This window comes from Lepus europaeus, chromosome X (assembly GCF_033115175.1).
Source record: "Lepus europaeus isolate LE1 chromosome X, mLepTim1.pri, whole genome shotgun sequence".
In the NCBI taxonomy this organism is placed as follows: Eukaryota; Metazoa; Chordata; class Mammalia; order Lagomorpha; family Leporidae; genus Lepus; species Lepus europaeus.
This window is the reverse complement of record NC_084850.1, coordinates 124,430,226-124,456,941: the sequence shown is the minus strand read 5'-3', so window position 1 is coordinate 124,456,941 and position 26,716 is coordinate 124,430,226. Positions and strand designations below refer to the sequence as shown.

Below are 26,716 nucleotides of genomic sequence, written 5' to 3'. Positions count from 1 at the left end.
ATGCCTGGGCATCAGTAACTTTTAAATCTTCCCATGGGATTCTAATGTGCTATCAGGATTGAGAACCAATACTTAAATGTCTCATTCCCTTCTGTTAGTTCAATTTGCCTCTTCTAGACAGAGTGAGTCCAATGTCCCTATTGTATAGATGACAACAGTGAGGTCCAGGGAAGTTGAATGATTTTCTTAAAGCATCAAAACTAAAAATCACTTTTTTATTTTATTTTATTATTTATTATATATTTGGAAGGAAAGAGCAACAGACATCTATCTGCTGGTTCACTCCCCAAATAACTACAACAGCTGGGGCTGGGCCAGGTCAAAGCCAAGAACTCGGAGCTCCATTTGGATTTCCCACGTGGGTCTCAGGGACCCAAGGGCTTGAACCATCTCTGCTACCTCCCAGGGTAAGCATTAGCAGGCAGCTGGAATTGGAAGCGGAGTCAGGACTTGAACCCAGGCACACCATGTGATGCAGACTTCCAAACAGTGTCTTAACCACTGCACCAAACACCAGCCCTCACTATTTGTTAAATCACAATTTATAACCCTTTTTTGCTTCTGCATTAGCTAAATACACACTTGGCCAAGCCTAAGAATCAACTGATTGCTCGCTGAAACTAAAAATCTCCAGATTCCTCCCTTGGACGTTACAATTGAGTAGGTCTGTGGTAGGGTCCAAGAATCTATAATTTATTAAGTATGCCAGTGATTATTATGATGTGGCCAATTTGCCAGTTGTGAACTAATGTGATTGTTCATGTTAGATAAGTTAAAGGAAATTTGAATTAATGGCAGAGCAAAGGAGAACTTATTTCTTTGTAATGATTTTCCCCTAAGGAAAGACATTAAGAAATGCTACCAAACCTTCTCTATCCAGCTCGATTCCAGTTACAATTCAGTCGTTCTTATTATGTTTGGTTGTTGTTTTAAAATGAAGTGGGTAGTTCTTATGTCAAAAGAACATGTATATATTCTTCATTTTGTATTAAATTGTGAGTTGAATTAATGCGACTTACTAAGCTTCAAGAATGGAAAATGAATCGGCTACTACTGTGACCAATTATTGTTATTATTTTGACAGGTAGAGTTAGACAGTGAGAGAGAGAGAGAGAGAGAGACAGAGAGAAAGGTCTTCCTTTTTTCCATTGGTTCACCCCCCAAATGGCTGCCACGGCTGGTGCGCTGCGCCAATCCGAAGCCAGGAGCCAGGTGCCTCCTCCTGGTCTCCCATGGGGTGCAGGGCCCAAGCACTTGGGCCATCCTCCACTGTACTCCCAGACCACAGCAGAGAGCTGGCCTGGAAGAGGAGCAACCAGGACAGAATCCGGCGCCCCAACCAGGACTAGAACCCGGTGTGCCGGCACCACAGGCAGAGGATGAGCCAAGCGAGCGGTGGCGCCAGCCTGTGACCAATTATAATGATAAGATCTTAGCTTCTACCCACTCTGACCTCTGCCCCAAGTTTGTTGGATTCCAGGCAGGAACGGGAAGCAACTGAAGTCTTAAGTGTTCCAGTTGGAAGTGTAACTCAGCAACCATTTGTCGCAGGATCTTTACTGGAGCATGTGACTCCCATAGGAATGCTCTTAAACTCCACTCTCTAAGGCAGCTTTTCTAAGAGATGCAGTGTTAAGATGCCTGGAATTTAATCCCAAAAACTTGGATCTGAAATATTGCTCTTATACCTACTTCTGTATGACTATGAAGTCTTCTAACTTCTCTAAGTCTCACTTCCACATGTGTTAAAGTGAGAATAATGATATCCATTCTACTTATCTAATGAGGAATCTTTGAGGATTATATTAGCTAACATATTAATCATTTACATCATAACAAATAATCACAAGACCTTTGTAGTATCTGCCAACATACCTTTATTTTTCATGGACTTACAGGGCTCAGCTCATGTGTGCCGGGCAGTGTAGGAAGCTGGGCTGCTCTAAGCAGGATGCACATGTCTGGGGACATAAGGGCTTCAAGCTGGGCTGGGTAAGGGTGACTGGCTCTGTTCTACCTGTTGTTCATCCTCCTCCTGAATTAACCCAAACGCATCCTTCTCATTGAAATGGCAGAAATGCAGGATAGCAAACTCAATTGCAAAAGCAGTTTTACATGCCTCTCCTGTGTCATACCTACTATTGGCCAAGGAGAGTCACATAGCCAACCTGAGATTTAAGAGATGGGAATATATACTATGCATTTTTATAGTAAGTGGCATGCATACTGAAAAGGATAAAGAAATTGAGTTATTCATGCAATCTTACATAGCAAATGCTTATAAATGCTATACAAATTATACTTACACAGTCCAAAATTATATGTAAATTAACCATATGTTAACTAAATAATTCATGAGCAACTTTTATGGATAAAAGAAGTTATAAACAGTAGTCACTGTGCACTTGCTCCCCAGGTAGGACCTCTGCCCGTATTGAATTACAATATGAGAATTGATTGCAAATTCTCTCCCCAAACTGTACTCTATATGTTGTGTGTGGGCGTGGGGGCAAATTGGTGAAATCTATGATTTGCATAGAGATGGTCCTCTGCATATAAAGTCATAATAAAAATGATCCATAATGAAGAAGGAGATGGGAGAGGGAATGGGAGGCAGGAAGGGAGCAGGGTGGGGGGCATGAGGGAAAGAACCACTGTATTCCTAAAGTTGTATCTATGTAAAAATGCATTCATTCATTAAATAAAAACAAGAAAAAAGAAGTTACAAAACAGTTTATGTAAAACAATTTTCAGTTTTAATGGCTTTATGAGTAGCGTTCTAGATAGCACCTTTGTATATTATTGTGCTACATGATTTACAGTACGGGACATAAGTTTAAATGACTTGGGTTTTCTTAGAATGCTTCCTTTTCTCCTAGATTAAGCTGCTTTCATCAAAACCACTAGAAGTCTGGTCTTGGATAGAGCCAATTGTGTTTATCAGAGGTTCAACTCACAGTTTAAAATTCCATTTCTCTGGCTGATTCCTGGGCTGAGCAAGGTAAATATGAGTATGGAATATCTTGAGATGCCAGGAAGAAAATGATCTGGCAAAAGATGAGGACGTGTCCCAGGACAGAGAAGCTAGCTTGAAGGGGCTCCCACTGATCAAACCTTAGCATCAAAATTGTGCACTAAATACAGTAATGAAGTATATGCCAACAGAAGATTGGGGACATTGGCCCATACTGAATAGGTAGATAGGTACATAAAAGGATACATGCAAGAGAAGGGAAGGTTCTTGCTTACGGTAGAATGCCAAGGGCTGATAGTCAGTGTGGCCAACTGGAAAATTATCATTTTGTAGCCATCAAAGTAAAGACTGGATCCAATAAGAATCATCAGTAGACAGTAAGTCTAGGGGCAATTCTGATAAAGGATAGGATATTTCCATGACCTTTAAGTGTTTTCCCCACAGACTACTCATTAGTTGTAAGGAAAGAAAAAAAGCAGCAATTCTACAAAGGAAAAATTAGACAACACTTTAATCAGGTGGCTGAAATTAACATCAGCAGTGGAGGAGAAATGGATTTCATATAGATCCAGACGTGATATCCTAAAAAGGATACAATATCGCCTATGCATTATTCTGACTGAGAAAGCCTAATCTGAATCTAATCATGAGGAAACATCAGACTCAAAACAAGGTAAAGGGGGAGTAGCAGGCTTCTTCTTAAATGTCAATGTTATAAAACACAGAGGCTGTGGAACTGTTCCAGATAAATAAAGAAGGCTAAAAAGCCATGACAACTGATGCAGGACTTGAGCCCCAGGCTCAACATGATGCTGGAGGGGAACTAAAATACGATAAGGGCATTATTAAGTCAACTGACAAAATTGAAATATGACCAGTATATTAGGCGAAAATATTCTGGCTAAGATAAATGCCAAGGACCAGATTTCCCCTCCTATTGCAGACAACTAAAAAGCCAGAGAAAAATGCTTCTTAGACATTGGACAAAAGGCAGTGCAGGACAGAGATCCCCAAGAGAAGAGAAATAAAGTGAATTTTATAATTGCTTCAGCTGACTGCCTGGAGTGAGTTTCCAGGCCACAGTGAGGGGAGAGGAAACCCAATCAGAGCCCCCCAGCCCTCAGCATTGGGGGCTGGAGTAAAGAATTTAAAGGGATCAAGGTGACTATAATTTTCTAAGCAGAGGGCCAGAGAAACGAATGCTACCCAGAGATTGAATTCTGAGGCTTACAGAGGGTTTTCCTCAAATCTGCAGCCTAGTACTTAGCAGATATCTGTAAAGAAACCAGGACAACGATCTCCGAAAAAGATCAGGTGGAAAAGTTCTTGGAGTTCACACGGGGCTAGGAACAGTTCAACTTCCCAGTAGCTAGAGTGGTGAACCCTTGCAACGTACAGGCATTAGGTAGAGTTATTGAAAGGGTATTACCTCCATTTGGAGCCAAGCCCACCCTAGACTAGAGGCTTCTCTGGTCAGAATCAGCCTGATAATAAAGCTGAAAAGGAAGCCTTGAAAGAATAAAATTGTTTCCAAGTAACAACTGCATCCAGAGTAAAACTCAAAATTGTTTATAAAAATTATGAACTATTAGAGAAATTACTCCCCCCCCCCCCAAATCCAGCACTTAACAATGTGCCCAGTGTCAGGCATCCAATCCACCAGTGTCTATACTGTGGTGATGTAAGAGATCGTCTCTATTCTTAGGAAATATATACTGAAATTTTTAGGCATCAACAGCCATGATGTGTGAAACTTTCAAAAGGGGAAAGGTGGAAAACAGGTGAATCTAGGTAAAGGATACAGATTTCTTTGTACCACTTTTGTTTTTACAACTTTGTGTAAGTTTGAAGTTATTTCCAAGTAAGGTAATCCAAAAAAAGATTGGGGAAAAATGATGTTTCTCATACATTAGAAACTAGTATAATCTCCTCCATTTAGATGGTTCTCAGTCTATCTGCAGGAACATGTATAACTTTTACTTATCAACTGCTACAGAAAGCACAAAATAACATTTAGGAGGGCCCCTGCAAAGGCAGCAAACTGGAGGGAAAAAGAAGAAAAATTTAATAAATAGCTATTTGTAACCTCAATGGGCACTTGGAAATCCTTTAATTAAATATTGGGCTTCTCTCCCTCATCAGCCAATCCCTGTGTTTTCCAGTTTACTTTCTTCCAACCTGTTCTTACATTCCTATCAGTTGTGGGATATAGAGTCTGTCTGACCTGAGTGTTGGAGAATCTAACTTGCTGTGCAAAATCCTCCTGGGATGAGGCAAGCTGTTTCTGGCTACACTGGGGCAGAGAAGTGCCCAGTGGAGCCAGTGGTTCCCTAAAGCACTTGATGCTGCAGCATTTCCCCATGTTTGGTCTAAGTTGGGGTTATATGAATAGTCAGTCTGTTGTGAACTGAATTTGCCAGAACAGCAGGACATAGCTCTAACCAGAGAATTCTGGTTCATTCCCTTCCTGGGTAACCCTGGAGGTCCTACAATGTGGGCCCATTGTTCTACTGATGTCTTCCTTGTTATTGCCCTATGACCAGTTGCAGTCATTTTTTTCTATACCAGGTGATCCTCCACTGCAAGAAGAAAATCCCTAAATTTGTGCTGTATCTGAGTGAAAAATGTGAATTCCCTGGTCAGTTTGGATTTTGTGGCACATGCTATATGCTAGCATTCGATCCTGGGAAAATGAAGGCTGTATGACAGATTTGCAAGCCAATAGAACAGTCTGCACTTCTGATATTTGGAAATAAATTTGACCAAAAGAAACAGGTTATTAACTGTGTGTGTGTGTGTGTGTGTATGTTGAGAGAGAGAGAGAGAGAGAGAGAGAGAGAGTTACAGCCTCTGTCTTTAATAGCCCTTGAACTTAAAATTCTAGGATGTCCAGAAAAGTGTTCATTGAACATTCTTCGGTGTCATGGTCTATATACACGTTCTAATATGAAACTTCTATTTCCATATTGGTTTTTCCCAATCAGAAACATCCAACAAGCCTATAGTATTAAGAAATTTTATTTTAGGAGACCATGAAATTTAGTCTCATCCATAACTAAAGAAAATCTGATACATACTATCTCTAAAACTCCCCAAAGGGGCAGGCATTTGGTGCAGTGGTTAAATTACCATTTGGAATGTCTGCGTCCCACATCAGAGTTCCTGGTTCATATTCCAGCTCCTCGGCTGCTGATCCAGTATCCTGCTACAGCAAATCCTGGGAGGCAGCAGATGATGGCTCAAATACTTGTGCCCCTGCCACCTACATGGGAGACCTGGTTGGAGTTTCAGACTCCTGGCTTCCACCTTGCCCAGCCCTGGCTGTTACAGGCATTAGAGGAGTAAACCAGATAAAATGAAAATAAATAAATAAATATCCCTAAGACCATACACAGAAGTTACTGATTAAATGTAGTGGCCTATTGGTTAAAGTGCTGGTTGAGCTGCCTGGGTCCCCTATCAGAGAACCTGGGTTCAACCTAGCTGATTCCTGATTCCAACTTCCTGCCAATGTAGACCCTGAAAGGCCATGGTGATAGCTCAAAGGATTGGGTTCCTGCCATCCACATGGTAGACCTAGATTGAGTTTCTGGCTCCTGTCTTCATTGTGGGCATTTAGGCGAGTGAATCAGCTGATGACAGCTCGCTGCTCACTCTCTGTTCCCCATTTATATTTATTTTTAAATTTTGTATAGCATGTAATACTTACAGGACTACAAGGCAACATTTCAACACAAATAAATAGCTAAAACCAACCATATCAGCTAACTAGCCCTTTCATTTCTTTATCTTTTCTTTGTGTTTGGAGCTCACTAGCTCCTCTATTCTAGTTTTTACCCTGTTTACTTGAAAGGTAGAGAGATAGACGGATGTCTCCCACCTGCTGATTCACACCCAAATGCCCACAAAAACTGGGCTTGAGCCAGGTAGAAGCCGGGAGCCAGGAACTCATCTGGGTCTCCCACATGGGTGGCAGGAACCCAAGTACTTGAGCCATCTTCTGCTACCTACTAGGCTGCACATTAGCCAGCATGCTGGATGGGAAGCAGAGGCAAGACTCGATACCAGGGATTCTGATATGGGATATGGGCATACCAAGTAGCGACTGAACTTGCTGCACCACAATGCTGGCCCCTGTTCCAGTTCTTTTCATAGAACATAATACATTGTCATGAACTATAGTCACCCCACTGTGCTGCAAAACACCAGAACCTGTTAAGGTCACTCTACTGTGTCTGATACCTCTTATTCAAACTTTACTCATTCTCCATTCTCTACTCTTCTCAGCCTTTAGTAGTCATTATTTTGAATTTTGATCAAATACACACAAACTCAAATATATATATATATATATATATATATATATATATATATATATTTACTAGACAGGCGCTTTAACCTGCTAAGCTATGGCGCTGGCATCAAATACATATATATATGTAAACATCACTCTATCACTCAAATAAGTATAAAAGCTGCCTGGTGAGTAAATCATGCCAAATAACATTTATAGGACTGTATGCTGTATCAAGTTCAGTGGTTTTCAACTCTGGTTGCAGATTAAAATAATTCAAGGAGCTTTAAAAAACAAAACTCATGGCCAGTGCTGTGGTGTAGTGGTTAAAGCCACTGCCTACAGTGCCGGCATCCCATATGGACGCCAGTTAGAGTCCTGGCTGCTCCAGTTTCCATCCAGCTCTCTGCTATGGCCTAGGGAAGCAGTGGAAGATGGCCCAAGTCCTTGGGTCCCTGCACTCATGTGGAAGACCTGGAAGAAGCTCCTGGCTCCTGGCTTCAGATCGGTGCAGCTCTGGTGGTTGCGGCCAATTGGAGAGTGAACCAGCGGATGGAAGACCTCTCTCTCTCTCTTTGTGTAACTCTGACTTTCAAGTAAAATAAATAAATCTTTCAAGTAAAATAAATAAATCTTTAAATCTCCGTGCCCAGGAGAACAAACCCTGGATCAATTAAATCAAAGTCCTTGGAAGTGAGTTGAGTATTAGTTTCTAAAAGTCCCCAGTTAGTTCTAATGTGCAACAGCCAAGGTTGAGAAACATTGATATAGAGTGATATCTGATTTTCACCACCACTGTGAAGCATATACTGCAAAGAAGAAAACCTGGGGAATGATTTAAGTTGCTCTACATGTAGATGTCAACTATGACTATTTGGTCAAACTGTAACCCCAAATTCCATTCTAGACCCATAAGCAATTTTAAAGACTACTTTTTAGGAGGTAAAAAGGTCACTGTTTTACCACTACCTATAAATTTAAGGAACAAAAAAATCAATGAATGGGTGGAGATAATGCACATAAAATATGTAACATACCATATGTTATTAGTACACGCTTTTCAACACTTAAAGAAAAAATTTTCTTAGAGCCAAGAATTTATGGGTACAGAGGTTTTAAAATTGCGTTCCTTGTTGATTATGAATGAAGGGAAAGAACAGCATCCATCAGCTGGAAAGTCTGTTCAACACACACACACTCCAACATCTCCCACATTAACAAATTTTCATTCGTTTCTCCCTTTCTGGAATCACTGTCAGTTTCAATCTTGAAGTCTGAAATGCTGGTGTGATATAATAAGAGCTCTATATTTGATCTTTGTCCCTGTTCTTGACAAAGAACTCTTAACACCCTTGCAATTTCCTGAGTGATAGGAGTGTCTTTTGTTCTACTAGTTGATCTTTGACCCCAGTTCCTGACATAGAGCTCCTAAATCCCTTGCAATTTCCTGAGTGATAGGAGTGTCTTTTTGTTGCTGATACAGAGTTCCTAAATCCCTCGGAATTTCCTGGGTGATAGGAGCCTATTTTGATCTAATGAGGCCACAGTTGGAGCTTGGAGACTGGTTGCCAGAAAGATCAAGGCTGCATTAGAAGCCTCTAACTTTCAGGCCCACTCCCCTCGACTTCCCAGGAGAGGAAAGGGCTACAGAGGAAGTTAATGATCAATCATGCCTACATGATTTAATCTTGAGCTTCTGGGTCATTTGAGTGCATCTACATGTTGGGAGGGTGGTGCACCTTACTCCATGGGACTCTTCTGGCATCGCCATATGTACCTCTTCACCTGTATCCTTTACATTCTTTATAACAAACTGGTAAAGATAAGTGCTTTCCTGAGTTCTGTGAGCCATTTTTGCAAAATTACTAAAGCTGGGGGTGGTGGTGTGGGAACCTTCTGAGTTTATAACCAGCTCGTCAGTATCTGCAGTGATACCGGACTTACAACTGACCTCCTAAATAGGATCAATCCCACAGAATTCAGTAAAATTGTAGGATACCCAGCTGATGTCCAGGAAGTTGGTGGGGTGGCAAAGAGTTCAAGTTTTGCCAATTTTACCGTACCCTGGGGCCGGCGCCATGGCTCACTTGGCTAATCCTCTACCTGCGGCGCCAGCACACTAGGTTCTAGTCCCAGTCGGGGCACTGGATTCTGTCCCGGTTGCCCCTCTTCCAGGCCAGCTCTCTGCTGTGGCCTGGGAGGGCAGCGGAGGATGGCCCAAGTGCTTGGGAGACCAGGAGGAAGCACTAGGCTCCTGCCTTCGGATCAGTGCAGTGCGCCGGCCGCAGCGCACCGGCCGCGGCGGCCATTGGAGGGTGAACCAATGGCAAAGGAAGTCCTTTCTCTCTGTCTCTCTCTCTCTCACTGTCCACTCTGCCTGTCAAAAAAAAAAAAAAAAAAAAAAAAAGGAAAGAATACAAGGACTGTCTTAGGAGGTCTCCTGGGGGCCAGTCAGGTGAGTTATGAATAAATAAGCCTTCTTGTTGTGGGCTAGGTTGGGCCTAAATTAATATTTCAGGCTCTTGCCTTTTACTTGGAGAAGAATTCTAAGTGTTACCGGAGAAATTGCAGGGTTCTTGTCTTCGCGCAAGAAAGAATTCAGGCGTGAGACAGAGAGTAGTGGGAGGTAAAATAGCAAGGTTTATTAAGAAGGAACATCTGTAAGGACGGATGGGCACCTCTCCAGACAGGGCCTGAGAGAGAGTGCCCAGTCCCTCAGACTGGGGGAGAGCGGGGCTGCATGGGTGAGTGGAGAGTACACCCGGCCAGGCCAGGCGGGCGGCTCAGCAAAGATGCAGAGAGCTGAGCGCGCAGTCCAGTTGAGGCTGGGGGTTTTTAAGGAGATGGGTCTTGCTTCCCCACCTCTGCTCCTCTTGGAACAAAGGGCTTTTTGGATGTAAATAGAAAAACTTCTCTTGAAGGTCTGAAACAAAGGACTTTATGGATGCAAATGTTATCAGACCTGAGGAAGGGAGCAGGGTGTTTGAGATGCAGATACTGGGCTGCACCTGGGAGATTGTGGAAGATTTATCAGGCAGGAAGCAGGAGGGGTGAGGGCCTCCACCTGGCAGGTTATCAGGTAGAAGGGGGCAGGGCAGGCAGGATGGGAAATCTGGGCTTCCCCTGAAACATTGTTAGGATGACTTTGAGATGCAGATGCATATAGATGTCTTCTCTTTAGGCCTGTCACACACACATAAGCTCATAACTGACTTCCTACCTAACATAAGTATAGGCACAAACATGCTCTGCAGCATGATAAGGTTTATTTGCAGAGTGAGAAGAATACACAGGAGCATAAGGGCTTTATTTTTTTTTTTTAAGATTGATTTATTTATTTGAAAGTCAGAGAGAGAGAGAGAGAGAGAGAGAGAGAGAGAGAGAGAGAGGTCTTCCATCCATCCGATGGTTCACTTCCCAATTGGAAGGGTTTTATTAAGACAGAATGGGCCAGGAAGAGTAAAGAGGGACCATATAGGCTTTCCCTGGGTCCACAAGGGGGGGAGAGAGAGAGAGAGAGAGAGAGCGAGCAAGAGAGCACCTTTGTCACCACCAAGCTTCTTATCCACTTCCCAAAGGGGAGTGGTTATATAGTCTGTCTGACAGCTAGTTGACAGGATTACATGGGGGTAGGGGAGGTGTGGCCTCCAGCTCAGGAACTAGCTATCTACCTTGAGTTTCCCTACATCATTCTGAAGAACTTTCTTCTGTTATCAAGTGGATTTTAGTTAAAAATAAAATACCACCAGCAAACTTGGAATGTGAACCAAGATTTGGATTTCAGAAGTAGTGAAAAATAAGGTTGAGTTTCTTTCTGAGGCTAAGGTGCTCTTTAAAGAACCTGTGACCATCTAGAAAGGCTCATATACTTGTATCTCTCAATGGAATCATCCTGTCCCCTTTGGGAAACTAAACCCCATCTGGAATAACTCTACTTAGTTTGGGCTCCTCCCCTTGATGTGACTCAAGCCCTGGTCTGGAGATGTTTTCCCACTGAATTGCTCTTTGAGTACTTGACAGCTATACCCATACTTACTACTCTAAACCTATTATTTGTGAGCTAAGACAGGGATGAAATTGGCAAATTATGGGGCCATTGCTGTGACTTAGCCGGTAAAGCCACCACTTGTGACATTGGCATCCTGTATAGGTACCAGTTTGAGTCCTGAATGCTTCAGTTCCCATCCAGCTCCTTGCTGATGGTCTGGGAAAGTAGTGGAAGATGGCCCAAGTACTTGGGCCCCTGCAACCATGTGGGAGACCTGGAGGAACCTCCTGCTTCATGGCTTCGGTTTGGCCCAGCTCTGGCCATTGCAGCCATTTGGGGAGTGAACCAGCGGATGGAAGATCTTGATTTCTCCCTCTCCCTCTCCCTCTCCCTCTCTTCTTCCTCTCCCTCTCCCTCTCCCCTCCCCCTCCTCTTTCCTTCTCTCTCTCTGTAACTCTGCCTTTCAAATAAATAAATAAATCTTTAAAAATGGCAAAGTAGACTTCTTAGAGTCAGAAAAGTTGCCCAGTATTCAGCTTTGCTGATAATTTCAAGAATATGAGTAATTATAAGGCACAGCCAAGGCAACCAAAAGTCAGTGACAGCCAGTGCAGCTCTTCTGATCTCGTTGTGCCACATTAAGATACTTACCAGGCCAGAGTTAACATGTAAGTCTGAAAGCAATGTCACCATAACTTACAGAAAAGAAACCTTCTTTGGTCATGGAATGTACTCATTTTATACCATGATAATAATTTACATGGCATCTTCCAGGGAGCTGTGCCCCATAAATATAAATATTCCATATTTGTTTACCACAAACAATGCCAAACAAGAAACAGCCTCCTAATGACATTCCACAGAAAAGGACTCCCCTACTAGTTAGCATTATTAGTGTATTTCTGTGTCATCAGCATGTATACAAGGAAATTTGGCTGGATCACTTTTCTTTCCTTCCCAGGGAGCCCTTCAGTAGGAGAGACTGGGTTAGAACCTGGGGCTGGCTGGCGCCGCGGCTTACTAGGCTAATCCTCCGCCTGTGGTGCCAGCACCCTGGGTTCTAGTCCCGGTCAGGGCACCAGATTCTGTCCTGGTTGCCCCTCTTCCAGGCCAGCTCTCTGCTGTGGCCTGGGAGTGCAGTGGAGGATGGCCCAAGTGCTTGGGCCCTGCACCCGCATGGGAGCCAGGAGAATCACCTGGCTCCTGGCTTCGGATCAGCGCGGTACGCCGGCCTCGGCGGCCATTGGGGGGTGAACCAACAGTAAAGGAAGACCTTTCTCTCTCTCTCTGTCCACTCTGCCTGTTAAAAAAGAAACAAAAACAAAAACCTGGGGCTAAGTCTTTTCTTCCCTGCTCCCAAGAAGAGGAGTGGAAGGTGGAATGCTTCTATGTCAATGGTTGCCCAGACTATGTAGGCTCTGGGGCACTGGGGAAACGTGAGTTTGGGAGCCGGCCATATAGAGAGATGACTTAAGCAGCTGAAGTTAAAATCTCAGCCATTGCCTTTTTCTGTGTTACAATAAGGAAGTCATTACATCTCAGTCACCTTATATGAAGAAAGGAAATATTATCTATTTCACTTGTTTTATGACTATATGAGTCTTTTGTATTAAAATAATTTTAATCTATAATGAGCTATACCTATGTAATGTATGAAGATACTTTAAAAATTTATGGAAAATGGAATTAAAACATAAGTTTATTTTGTGCAAAAAATTGTTATCCATGCATACAAGGAGTTTTCAAAAAAGCTCATGGAGGGCTGGGTATTTGGTGCAGCAATTAAGATGCCACTTGGGACACCCTCATCCTAGCACTTACTTCCAGTTGCAACTTCCTGCTAATCCACACCCTGGGAGGCACCAGGTGGCTCAAGTTGTTGAGTCACTGCCTTACTTCTGTGTGTCTGTCCTTCTACTGTGAAAGCAGCCATAAACAACATATAAATGGATAAGTATGGCTGTGTTCCAAAAAAAACTTTATTCACAAAAGCAGGCACAGGCTCTCTTTAACCCATAGGCCATAATTTGTTGATGCCTTGTCTAGGAGATCTGACAGAAAGAAATACAAGTAGCCAAAGCATTAAATAATACAAGTGAAGAAACAGACATTTTCCCTAAAATTGGTAAATCCTTTCTAGAAATATGTAATCTGTCCATGGTGTCCTAAATAAAGAAGTAGAACATCACAACAAATGTTTTCAAGTGGGGATTTATGTAGGAAAGAGTTCACATACTATGCCTAACTGCTGTCCTATGAAAAGCCTGTTTGGACATTGACTGGTGTCTGGGAACTTAGATTTTGGGAAAGTTCCCACCCTTACCTGTTAAGAGTGGCTCACTAGGGACTGGTGCTGTGGCATAGTAGGTTAAGCCTCTGCCTGTGGCACCAGCATCCCATATGAGCACTGGTTCAAGTCTCAGCTGCTCCACTTCCCTTCCAGCTCCCTGCAAATAGTCTGGGAGAGTGGGGGAAGATGGCTCAAGTGCACCCAGGAGGGAGACCTGGAAGCAGCCCCTGGCTCCTAGCTCCAGATCTGCCCAGGTCTGGCCATTGTGGCCATTTGGTGAGTGAACTAGAGAATGCAAGACCTCTCTCTCTCTCTGCCTCTCCCTCTCTCTGTCTATAACTCTGCCTCTCAAGTAAGTAATCTTAAAAAATATAAGAGTGGCTCACTGTACAAACTGTACAATTTGTGCTGAATCCCTGCTTTCCTTCTGGGAATCTAGAGTGTGCAGAGAGATGCTGCCTATGTGACCAACCCTCAAAAAGAACCCTGTGTGTATTTCACAGCTCAATGTGGCATGGGGGTGGGGGTGTGGATTGTGCATATGTCCTGTGTGACTCCAGTGGTGGAGGATCCTTGGAAGCTTGTGCCTGGTTTCCCCCCAATTTCTCCCCATATGCCTTCCCCTTTGCTGAATGTGTGTGGAATCCCTCTCTGTAATAACTCACAGTGACAAGTATGACTGTGCCAAGTCCTGTCGTCCTCCTAATAATCATTAAGCTTGGCAGGGGTCTTGGGACCTCTTAACATGAGACGTGTTATTTTCCACCTTGTGCACTTAATGTGCTTTCCTGCAGATGTAAGCCATCAACATTTAATCATGGAAATGTTCTGATCACAGTGATAACACCTTGATTTAATATAATAAAAGGTTTACAGAACCCTGGGCCTGGAGGGTATGAGAAATTACAAGATACCATATGGTCAGATCTCCCTAAAAGGAAGTGATCAATCACTAGAAAACTGGTTTGAATCAACAGAAAAGTAGCTTGATGATGAAACTGATTGCTTGAAGCCTGTGTATCCAGGGTCAACCTACCAGACTTAGTCAACACAATTCCTAAAAACCTACAACCAGATTTGGGGCTCAGTAAATGGCCTTGTGTTCACCCTACTGTGTTTCTGTACCCATTGCCCAACCTCCCTCCTCCCCCTACCCTTCCCAGCTTGTAGTAATCATTACTTCAAATTCAGATTGAATATGTAAGTTGGTAGGCTCCAAACACAAAAATAAGGAAACAGAAAGCTGGTATGATTAGTTTTTTCTGTGTATATGCATTGAAGTATTGCACTATACCTCCTAAAATGTACAAGTATTACCTGTTTAATTTTAATTAAAAAAAAATTAAAAAGCTATACTGTCTATTGCTAGAAACCAAAGCACTCAATGAAATAAATTTAACTCTAGAATTTTTTATTCTTTTTAAATTTTTTCATTTATTTGAAAGACAGAGTTACAGAGAGAGGTAGAAACAGAGAGAGAGGTCTTCCATCCACTGGTTCACTCTCCAGATGGCCGTAATGGCAGGAGCTGCGCCAATCCGAAGCCAGGAGCCAGGAGCTTCTTCCAGGTCTCCCTCGTGGGTGCAGGGGCTCAAAGACTTGGGCCATCTTCTGCTTTCCCAGGCCATAGCAGAGAGCTGGATAGGAAGTGGAGCAGCCGAGACTAGAACCGGCGCCCATATGGGATGTCAGCGCTTCAGGCCAGGACTTTAATTTGCTGTGCCACAGCACCAGCCCCCAACTCTAGAATTTTTTAAAAGGTCTGATATATCACACTAGAGACCTTATACTCTCCTACTGAGCTTTGGCGACATACTGTGAGTTACAGAGCCCTTGAGCACAACTTAAGTGGATGGAAATATGCTTTAGATGGGTTCTCAGAAGATGCTGAGATGAGACTTCATCTGCAGGTTTTTTTTTTTTTTAAGTAAGTGTTTCCAGTGAGACCTTGAAAAGGGTGGTGGAAGATGGACAGGGAAGGGGAAGAAGCAAAGGGTATGATCTCAAAGACCCAGCCTCAGCCTATTCTGCAGGGAGTTCTGGATGTCAGTTAAGTTATGCCTCTGGGGTTGTCCCAGATTAAGGTCACATAGCTGGGTTTTCATACCCCTGTCCCTTGTCTGTCCTTGGCTTTTTCTGGTGCTTCAAAAATACTTCTAATAGCCCAAACTTAGTATCCAAAATGAGTCTCAGGTACAGACTATTGGTAGTAAAAGCACACAAGAGTCCAGGGAGGAGTGTGTAGAAAGGAAAAGGGACCCAAGGGAATCTGGGGAGGGGGAAGACGGCAGTGTCAGGCACCCCCCCAGCGCAATGGACTGCATTTTTCCTAAAGTAGAGTGAACAACATATACTGAGAAAATGTGAAAAAGGAGGTTCTCACTCTCTCTGGAAGGGAGAGAGGACACTAGGCCTGGAGACCAATGGGCAAAGCTGAGAGAACTGGGATGGGTCTTCAAAGGGACCCCATGCTCCTCAGTGAAGTGTTTCATGTCCTTTGTTCTTTTTCTTTGGACTCTGGACTCAGTTAAAAATCACTTGTCAACTTCTAATGCCATTACGTTATCCTCATCTGGTCAGTAGAATCACCTGTCGCAGTGGGGTACGGAGGTCAGAGTATGACAGGAGGGGTGATCAACCCTATCCCACTCTCCTCCTGGAGCACCATCCGGTGCTGGAAGTCAAAGCTGTAGCTGCTGGCCCAGAAATGGAGCTCATGAAGCAGAAAAGATGTTAAGTGGATGACTCAAGAGCACACGGATGACAAAGCCCAAATATAATATGAAAAAAGTCACCTTTCAGGAGGGTAGGGGGAAAGTAATGCTTGGGTTACACTTAGAGTTTGTCACACCAGATGTGAGAGTTTCTTCAAAGAGATGACACTTTCATACCCTAGCCTTGTAAAGACCAGCTTGTTATCAAAATGGTGATGGCACAAGGCATTGCCTCTCTCAGCCAGATGAATGGATAATGAACAATCTCCCCAGAAAAATGTAGGCCAGGAGTCACATCCAGCTTTTATATCTGACAAAATGAAAATTATAGTTGGGGTTATCATCTTTTCTTAGCAATTTATTTCAACTATAATTTGGTATTAGACAGTGTTATATACTTAGTAACATTAGTCAGCCTTATTAAAATGGAACTGATGACACAATTTTTTTCTTTCAAAAATATTTTAAGTCTTTACTCTTCAAAATGTAGCATGACTACGTAGGAGATAGTTGGTATATAGGAACTTCTTTAGATAAAGTAATGACTTTCAATATATGTAATCTTAATAAGCACATATATTATATAAATATTAAAATTATATGTATACTGAAGCCTGCTATCTTCCCTTATATATTTACATTTATCATATATTTATATTTAACTCATGTATACCACTTAAAATATTTACATATAAAATTTTAGTGTTTATATATAAAATTATAGGGGGCTAGCAATGTGGCACAATAGATAAAACAGCCACTTGTGATACCAACATCCCTTATGAGCACCAGTTCAAGTTTTGGCTACTCTGCTTTTGATCCAGCTCTCTGATAATGCTCCTGGAAAGTCAACAGAGGATGGCCCAAGTACTCGGACCCTTGTCACCCATGTGGGACACCAGAATGGAGTTTCAGGCTCCTGGCTTTGGCCTGGCCCAGCTGTTGTGGCCATTTAGGAAGTGAACCAGAGGTGGAAGATCTCTCTCTCTCTAACTGTGCCTTTCAAATAAATAAATCTTTACAAATGCTTAAGTGAAAAATAAAATTATACTATATAGACACAAATATATACAATTATAATATTATCTTTGTGAGCATCAAGTAAATTTTAATTTTCCAAGCTGCACTTGGTAATTTTTTTTTTTGACAGGCAGAGTGGACAGTGAGAGAGAGAGACAGAGAAAAAAGAAAGGTCTTCCTTTGCCATTGGTTTACCCTCCAATGGCCGCCGCAGCCGGCACACTGTGGCCGGTGCACCGCGCTGATCCGAAGGCAGGAGCCAGGTGCTTCTCCTGGTCTGCCATAGGGTGCAGGGCCCAAGCACTTGGGCCATCCTCCACTGCACTCCCGGGCCACAGCAGAGAGCTGGCCTGGAAGAGGGGCAACCGGGACAGAATCCAGCTCCCCGACCGGGACTAGAACCTGGTGTGCCGGCACTGCAAGGTGGAGGATTAGCCTATTGAGCCACGGTGCCAGCTGCACTTGGTAATTCTTATAAATCATGCAGTGTATGGACTGCTTCGGCACTAGAGTATTGTAGATAATGAAAATGGGTTTGGGTCTTAGTCCTTGTCCTGGGAAACCTTTCTAGGTAGAAGCATGTATCTACTTTCCTAATTGAATAGGTGTGGGGTAGTGAATGTCTCCATCTATTTGGCCTACTAAAACAAAGTATCATAGCCTGGTGGCTTATAAAAAACAGTAATTTATTTCTCACAGTTCGAAAAGCTGAGAAGTCCAAGACTCAGGCAGCAATAGGTTCAGTGTCTGATGAGGGTCTGCCTTTTCACTCACAGACCATGCCTTCTTGCTAAGGGTTCTCATAGAAGCAGGGGCAAGGGAGCTCTCCAGGCTCCCTTTAATAAGGCCACCAGTCCCATCCATGAGGACTCATCCCTGACAACCTCATTACCTCCCCAAAGCTCCACCTCCTAATAGCATCGCCTTGGGAATGACAACTTCAACAGATGGATTCTAGAGGGACATGGTCAATGCATAGCACCACCAGCCTTGCCCTGTCTCTGTATCCTGATCCTGAATGTTGAATTTTGTGTCTCAAAGATGTGAGTACATTTTGGACCTGCTTGTTGTCCTCTTTCCAGGCTTTTAAAAACTCTCTTTGTTGGGGCTGGTGTTGTAATGTAGCAAGTTAAGCTTCCACCTGCACTGCCAGCATCCTATGTGGGCACCAGTTCCAGAGCTGGCTGCTCCACTTCCGGTCCAGCTCCCTGCTAGTGCACCTGGGAAAGCAGTGCAGGATGGCCTGAATGTTTAAGCCTCTGCACCCACGTGGGAGACCCAGAAGAGGCTCCAGGCTCCTGGCTTCAGCCTGGCCCAGCTTTGGCTGTTGCAACCATTTGGGGAATGAAAAATACGCCTTTTAAATAGATAAAAATGAATCTTTAAAAAAATGATTTATTTTCACTTTATTTGAAAGGCAAATTGGGGGGGGAGGGTATCTTCCAAAAGTTTCTAGGCAACATATTTTAGTTTAAGGAAAAATCTAAAGCGTGCCTTCTGGAAAAAAACCCAAGCCAGATGCATCTCTTGCTAGCAAGGTTTACATGAGTGCGTCTCCAAGGCCAGTGCTGACTGGATGGAGGAGGGGGAGAAGTCAACCAGCTACCACTCTGTGCAGAGGTCTGCAGGGGGCCATTCTGCCTCTGCAAGCTTGGGGCTGACCACTTTCCCAGCACATACACTCCAGCTCCTCTCTGCCTACCAGTCACATCCTCCAGCTCTCTGCTCTGGATGGAAACCAGAGACTGGGAGGAAATCCCATGATGTAAAGTGAGATGGTCTAAGCTGAGATCTTATTATAAATGGAGATTAACTGCTCTCCAATTGTGTTTAGCTTCACAGAATGACAATGGCTAACATTTATTATGTTATTATTATTATTTATTTGAGAGGTGGAGTTATAGACAGTGAGAGGCAGAGACAGAGAGAAAGGTCTTCCTTCTGCTGGTTCACTCTCCAAGTGTCCACAATGGCCAGAGCAGAGCCGATCCAAAGCCAGGAGTCAGGAGCTTCTTCTGGGTCTCCCACATGGGTGCAGGGGCCCAAGGACTTGGGCTATCTTCTACTGCTTTCCCAGGCCGTAGCAGAGAGCTGGATTAGAAGAGGAGCAGCTGGGACTAGAACTAGTGCCCATATGGGATGTCTGTGCTGGAGGCAGAGGATTAACCTACTGCGCCACAGCACTGGCCCCTGTGCACCGACTCTTTACCTGCCTTAATCTCAGAGTCTACTAGAGTCTTAGTTTTACAGATGAGGAAATAGAGACTCAGAAAGGTTTTAAAACCTATCAAAACCCATGTAACTGGAGGAAACCCAGGCATATGTAATGGGCCTTTCTAGTCTTAGAGCCAGAGTTCCTGCCACTATACTGGTTTTTTTTTTTTTTTTTTTCAGGTTGGCTTCTGCATCCTCCAAAAACTGTGTACTTCCCTCTGATTTGTTTCTCGGGTCTGAGATCTTGGAAGCAAAGCATTTTAGAAAATTAAATCCTGCCCTCTCCTTGATTCCAAGCAGATGTTAGACAACCAGGTAGCTCTGCTTTGTTGGAGAGACGTATGGAGTTCCACAAACCTCCATTCAGTGAACTGCAGGCAACAGAACACAGGTCTTCTCCACTTCCCCATACCAACCATCACCTAAAACATGTATAACTGTTCCACTTCCTATGGTCTGACAGTTTGTGTCCACTCAAAATTCATGCACTGAAACCTAACCCCCAAGGTGATAGTATTAAGAGGTGGGGGTCTTTGGGAGGCAATTAGGTCATAAAGACTGGGCCCTCATGAAAGAGATTAATGCCCCCCCTTTAAGATTTATTTATTTATTTGAAAGAGAGAGAGAGACAGAAAAATATATCCGCGAGTTCACTGCCCAAATGGCCACAATGGCCAGAGCTGGGCTGGTCCAAAGCCAGGAGCCAGGAGCTTCTTCTGGGTGTCCTTTGTGGATTCGGTAACCCAAGGAAATGGGCCATGCTCTGCACATTAGCAGGGAGCTAGATTGCAAATGGAGCAGCTGGGACTCAAACTGGCGCCACAGGCAAAGGCTAAACCTACTACACCACAATGTCGGCCCTGATTAATGCCCTTATAAAGGAGACCCGAGGGAGCATGTTTGCACTTCTGGTATGTGAAGACACAGCAACAAGGTGGCATCTAGGACCGGGATTGCAGTGTAGCTGGTTAAGCCATCACTTGCAACGCCAGAATCCCTATATCAGAGCACCTGTTTGAGTCCTGGGTGCTCCACTTCCAATCCAGCTCCCCGCTGATGTACCTGGGAAAACAGTAGAAGAAAGCCCAAGTGCTCGGGCCCCTGCCACACATGTAGGAGACCTAGATGGAGTTCCAGGCTCTTGGCTTTAGCCTGGCCCAACCCTGGGTGTTGCAGGCATTTGGCAAGTGAACCAGCAGATGGAAGATTTCTTTCTCTCTCTGTCTCTCCCTCTGTCTCTGTCATTCTTCCTTTCAAATAAATAAAATCTTTTAAATAAAAAAACAATAAGGGGTCACTTATGAGGAATGTGCCTTTCCAGGCAACAAACCTGCTGGTACCTTAATTTTGGACTCCCCAGACTCCAGAACTGTGAGAAAATAAATGTCCATCATTTATAAATTGCCCATTCTAAGGTATTTTGTTACAGCCATCTGAACAAACTAAGACATCAGTGTTCCTGTAACAAATGTTGTGCCTTTAAACAACACAATTGATTACCTTCTGGAAGTCAGAAGTCGGGAATGGATCTCAATAGACAAGAAATCAAGGTGTTGAAAAGGCTGCATTCCATTTTGGAGGCTTTAGAGGAGAATCTGCCTCCTGAACTTTTTAGCTTTTAGAGGCTATCTGTATTACTGGGCTCGTGGTTCCTTCCTCCATTTTCAAAGCTAACTGCATAGCATCTTCAAGTCTCTCTCTTTCTCTCTCTCCCTCCCTCCCCCTCCACCTTCCTCCCTCCATCCCTCCCTCTCTACCCAACTCTCTGGCCTCCCATTAAGTTGCAACAATCCACAAAACCAGGCATGATATCTCCTTATCTCAAGCTCTTTTTTTTTTTTTTTTTGACAGTCGGAGTTAGACAGTGAGAGAGAGAAAGACAGAGAGAAAGGTCTTCCTTCCGTTGGTTCACCCCCCCCCCCCCAAATGGCTGCTACAGCCAGTGTGCTGTGCCAATCCGAAGCCAGGAGCCAGGTGCTTCCTCCTGGTCTCCCATGCGGGTGCAGGGCCCAAGCACTTGGGCCATCCTCCACTGCCCTCCTGGGCCACAGCAGAGAGCTGGACTGGAAGAGGAGCAACCGGGACAGAAGCGGCGCCCCGACCAGGGCTAGAACCCGGAGCGCCAGTGCCACAGGTGGAGGATTAGCCTAGTGAGCCACGGCGCCAGCTATCTCAAGCTCTTAAGGATACCTGAAAAGTGTCCTTTGCACTGAAAGGTAACACAATCACAGGTTCCAAGGATTAGAATGTGGACACCTTTCGGGGTCATTATACAGTCTACCTCAAGTGCCTAGTTCTGTGGAAGGCATTGTGCTATAGAGAACAGAAATAGCAGTTCCTGTTCTCATGGCAGTTACAGTCCAAAGAATGTCACCTTACCCTCACATCTTACCATCTTGACCCCCCCAAATTTTTTTAACCTCTTTAAAAGATTGTGAATTATCTGTGATACCAAGATCAGCAATTTTGTGTCAAATTCCGCCCTTTTCTTGTTTCCAAATCTTACATTAGTAATCAAGTTCTGTTCAATTTACCCGAGATGTGATTCTAGTGTTTCCTTCACCTTTTCACTAACATTGACCTCATCAGTTACCACTGGGGTGTTGCAGTCACTTCCTAGCCTGTTTCCTGCCATCAGCCTCACCCCACTCCAGACCATTGTCCTCACAGCGCCTCAGCTAACATGCATTACTCTCCCTCTTCAAACTGTTAATTAGTGCACTACTGTCCCCAGAAAGCAGAAAGAAAAAGTTTCCAAGAAAATTAGAAGAGTGGTGATGAGGGGAAAAATCGTTAGTCCTGAATGAGTTCTTACAGTGTGTCAGGGCTTGTTCTATGGCCATATTTCTGTAAACTGTGTCACTTAGCTGTGAAACAACCAAATGAAGTAGGCATCATCATCATCACCATCATCATCATCATCATCATCATTATCATCATCCTATTTTAAAGTAAGAAGCAACCGTACAAATAAGTGCCTTGTTCAAGAGCACATAGATAATTTGAGAAACTAGGCTTTAGGCCTGGAAGTCTATAGACGTTCACAGCATGATTTTAAAATGTGTGTGTGTGTATTTGTCAGTTTGCATAACTGTAACAAAATTCCTGACTCTGGGCAACTTTATAAAGACCAGAGGTTTATTTTGCTCATGCCTCTATGGATCCAAGGCTGAGGGGCAGTATCTGGTGATGATCTTGCTGGCTGAGTCCCGCTCTGACAAATGGCATCACATCACAAGAAACATAGAGCACAGATATGTGTGTATCTATATACTCCATTGTCTCCTCATATAACCGCCACTATTCAATTGTGGGGGGCTCTACCTTAACGACTTTATGTAATCCTAACTGTTCCCAGAGGCCCCACCTCTAAACCCCAAACTCAGATAAAGTTTCCAACCTCTTAATACTTCCCAACAGGGATTGAATTTCAATACATGAACCCTTGAGGGACACACTCAAAACCATATCTAAACCACAGTAATATGGAAAGGTAAAAGGATTAAGATAGCCAAAACTGCTTTGCAAAGAACAAAGTCAGAGGCCATCACTACCTGGTTTCTAAACTTATTATAAGGCTAGAGTAATTAAGACACAATGGTATTGGTACAAAGATAGACAAATATATCAATGGAACAGGTCAGGAATAGAGCTTCACATATACAGTCAATAGATTATTTACAAAAGTACAAAGGCAATTCAATAGAGAAAGGATTATCTTTGTCACAAATGTTGCTGGAAGACTCAGACATCCATATGCAACAAATTAACCTTGATTCATACTTCACCTCTTATATCAAAATGAACTCAAGGGGGGGTCAGTGTCAGGTGCAGCAGCTAAGATACCACTTGAGACATCCACTCCCATATTGGAGTGCCTGGGTTTGAATCCTGGCTCTGCTCCCTACTCCACCTGCCTATTAGTGTATACCTGAAAGGCAACAGGTGATGGCCCAAGCACTTAGGTCCCTGCCCACACAGCTTCAGCCTGGCCCAGGTCTGGCTATTGTGGGTATTTCTAGGGTAAACCAGAAGATCAAAGATCTTTAATTTTTCTCTCTTTCCCACTCTCAAATAAAAAAAGACCTCAAAATGAACAATAATCCTAAATGTAAAGGTTAAAACTATAAAACTCCTAAAAGAAAACATGGAAAAATCTCTTTGTAACCTTGGGTTAGGCAAAGATTTCTTAGATCTGATACCAAAAACACAATCCAGAAATGAAAAGTGATAAAATGGACTTCATCAAAATTAAGAAATTCTGCTCTTCAAAAGATGCTATTAAGAACATGAAAAGATAAGCTATAGATTGGGAGAAAATATTTATAAAGCATGTATCTCTGAAAGGAGTCATACCCAGTTCATTTAGGAAGTCTCAGATCTCAATAATAAGCAAACAAGCCATTAAAAAGTAGGCAAAATACTTGAATGGACATGTCACCAAACATAGGAAGTATTTCAAAGAGTTCATGGAAAAAGGAATTAAAATATAATGTGTATTTTCCAAAAATGTTTTGAAGTACCTTTATATATGGATGGAGAATAAGCTATTAAAAAGATAGCAGCAGTAGCTGTAAGAGAAGTGGAAATTAAAACCACAATAAGACAGACACCTACTGGAATTGCTTAAAACAAACTAACCTGCCAATGCCAAGTGCTTACAAGCATGTGGAGGACCTAGAAATCTCAACATTCTTGTTGCTGAAAATATAAAATAGTACAGCCACTTTAGAAAATAGGTTGGCAGTTTCTTATAAAGCTAAACACATATTCACCATGTGACCCAGTATTGCCCCTCCTGGATAGTTATCCAAGTGATATGAAAACTTTATGAATATTCCCAGCAACTTTGTTCCTAACTGGCTAAAACCAGAAACAATACAAATGTCCTTCAAATGGCTAATGGGGAAACAAACTGTGGTTTGTCAATTCAATGAAATCCTCTTCATCAAGGAAAAGAAACTACTAATACATGAAACATGGCTCAATCTTAAAGGTGGGTATATGAAAGAAGCCAATCACAAAGGCTACATGCTTTATGATTCCATTTATGTCACTTCCCTAAATGCCCTTCTGGAAAAGGCAAATCTAGAAGAGAATATCAAACAGTTCATGGAAAATGTATATTGTGGGAAAAAATGCGTGGATTTCAAGAAATGTTTGCACCAAAATAAACACTTTGTAATTCCATTTGTTGCCAGAGTTTTAAAAATCATCCTTGGATATGCACAGAAGATAGATAAACTGTAGCTAGAGACTCTGGATGGGGGGTGGGTATTCTAAACCTGCAGGATGGAATGTTATGCGTGATGGGGGTTTTATAACTTCATTGCAGTGGTGTTTGTACAACTCATAGAAGTATACACTGAAAAGGATGAATTTTACTCTGTGCGTGATATACTTAATTTTTAAAAGTTCACTATCTCAGGAAGATGTCATTTTGTGCTGAGAGGACTTTACTTAAATTGCATTATTCAAGAACATAATATATTGTCACTAACTATAGTGAATTTCCTTTAAAGTAGATCTCTATGTTGTACACAATAAACTTATACAATGTTGTTACTGATGTAAATTTTAAAAAATCGTCTTTAAGTATATTTGAAAGACAGAGTTACATACAGGCGAAGGCGGAGAGAGAGAGGGGGGTCTTCCATCTGATGGATCACTCCCAAATTGGCCACAACGGCTTGAGCTATGGAGATCTGAAGCCAGGAACCAAGAGCTACTTCCAGGGTGGCTTCGGATTGGCATAGCTGCAGCGTTTGTTACTGGTTGGGGAGTGAACCAGTGGATGGAAGACGGGCAGGCATTTGGACTAGCAGTTAAGAAGCCACTGGGATTGCCTACATCCCATATTGAAGGACCAGGGTTCAAGTTCCAATACTGTCCGGAATTCAGGATACCTGGTAATGTATGCTGTGGGAACAGCAGACTATGGATCCAATAGATGGGTCCTTGCCACACATGGGAGACGTAGATTGTGTCCCAGGCTCCTGCCTTATTCGGCCAGCCCGAATAAAACAAAAATCCTAAAAAAAAAAAAAAAAAATCCATTAATTAAAAAAAAGAAGAAACTCTGGGCCCGGCTCTGTGGCGCAACAGGTTAAATCCCTGGCCCGAACCGCTGCCATCCCACATGGGCTTCGGTTTGACACCTGGCTGCTCCACTTCCGATCCAGCTCTCTGCTATGGCCTGGGAAAGCACTAGAAGATGGCCCAAATTCTTGGGCTCCTTCACCCACGAGGGAGACCTGGAAGGGGCTCCTGGCTACTAGCTTCAAAACGGCTGCTGCAGCGGTTTGTTACTGGTTGGGGAGTGAACCAGTGGATGGAAGACGTCTCTCTCTCTCTCTCTCTCTCTCTCTCTCTCTCTCCTGACACTCCTTCTCTCTGTGTAGCTCTTTCAAACAAATAAATAAATCTTTAAAAAAAAAAAAAGAAAGAAAGAAACTCTACGATATGGACTTTTAAATTGTTTTAACTTTTCCTTTAAAAAAAATTTATATATTTGTAAGTCAGAATTACACAGAGAGGAAGAGAGACAGAGACTTCAGTCCGCTGGTTCGTTCACTACCCGAATAGCCACAACGGACAGGGCTGGGCCAGACTGAAGCTAGGAACCTGGAGCTTCTTCCAGGTCTGCCACGCGGGTGCAGGGGCCCAAGCCCTTGGGCCCTCCTCCACTGCATCCCAGGCCACAGCAGCGAGCTGGTTCGGAAGAGGTCCAGGAGCGACCGGAACCGGCATCAACATGGGATGCCTTGGCTGCAGGCAGCGGCTTTACCTGCCGTGCCACAGCGCCGGCCCAGTAAAAATCATTTTAATAGCAGTCCGTGAGGCAGAAACTGTAACACTTGTCCTGGCTTCCCCCCGTTACTGACTCTTGGCTATAAATACGGTCTTATCACTGTGCCTGAACATCAGGAGACGGTTTTAAGCACGTGTGCACAAAGCCTGGCGCACGTCAGGGGCCGCAGTCACCGGGCAAGGCTATCCCGTCCACGCTCTGAGAGTCAGTCGCACCATTCCCCACCCGTCAGCAGCGCGGTGGCTCGGCCCCCGTGGAGCCCCTGCGAACTTCCTGCCATCAGCCCGGACGCGGGCTCTGACCCCCGTCAGAGGCGAACCGCGCTTGCAGAAGAGCATCCTGTCTCTCTGCTATCCCGAGCTACAGCCCGGCGACAGACTACGACGCACCACGCGGGTTTTGAAAATCCGT

At 43.5% G+C, this 26,716-nt stretch overlaps 1 protein-coding gene across 1 annotated transcript in view; it reads left to right on the top strand.

Annotated features, from left to right (window-relative positions):
- The first annotated feature begins 20,345 nt into the window (after positions 1–20,345).
- LOC133752869 (transcription factor SPT20 homolog) overlaps positions 20,346–26,716 on the top strand; it is a 9,955-nt gene continuing 3,584 nt past the window's right edge. The window contains exons 1-2 of the mRNA XM_062183148.1: positions 20,346–20,405; positions 26,422–26,714. Coding sequence (XP_062039132.1) covers positions 20,346–20,405; positions 26,422–26,714 — 353 coding nt within the window. The remainder of the gene's footprint in view (positions 20,406–26,421; positions 26,715–26,716) is intronic.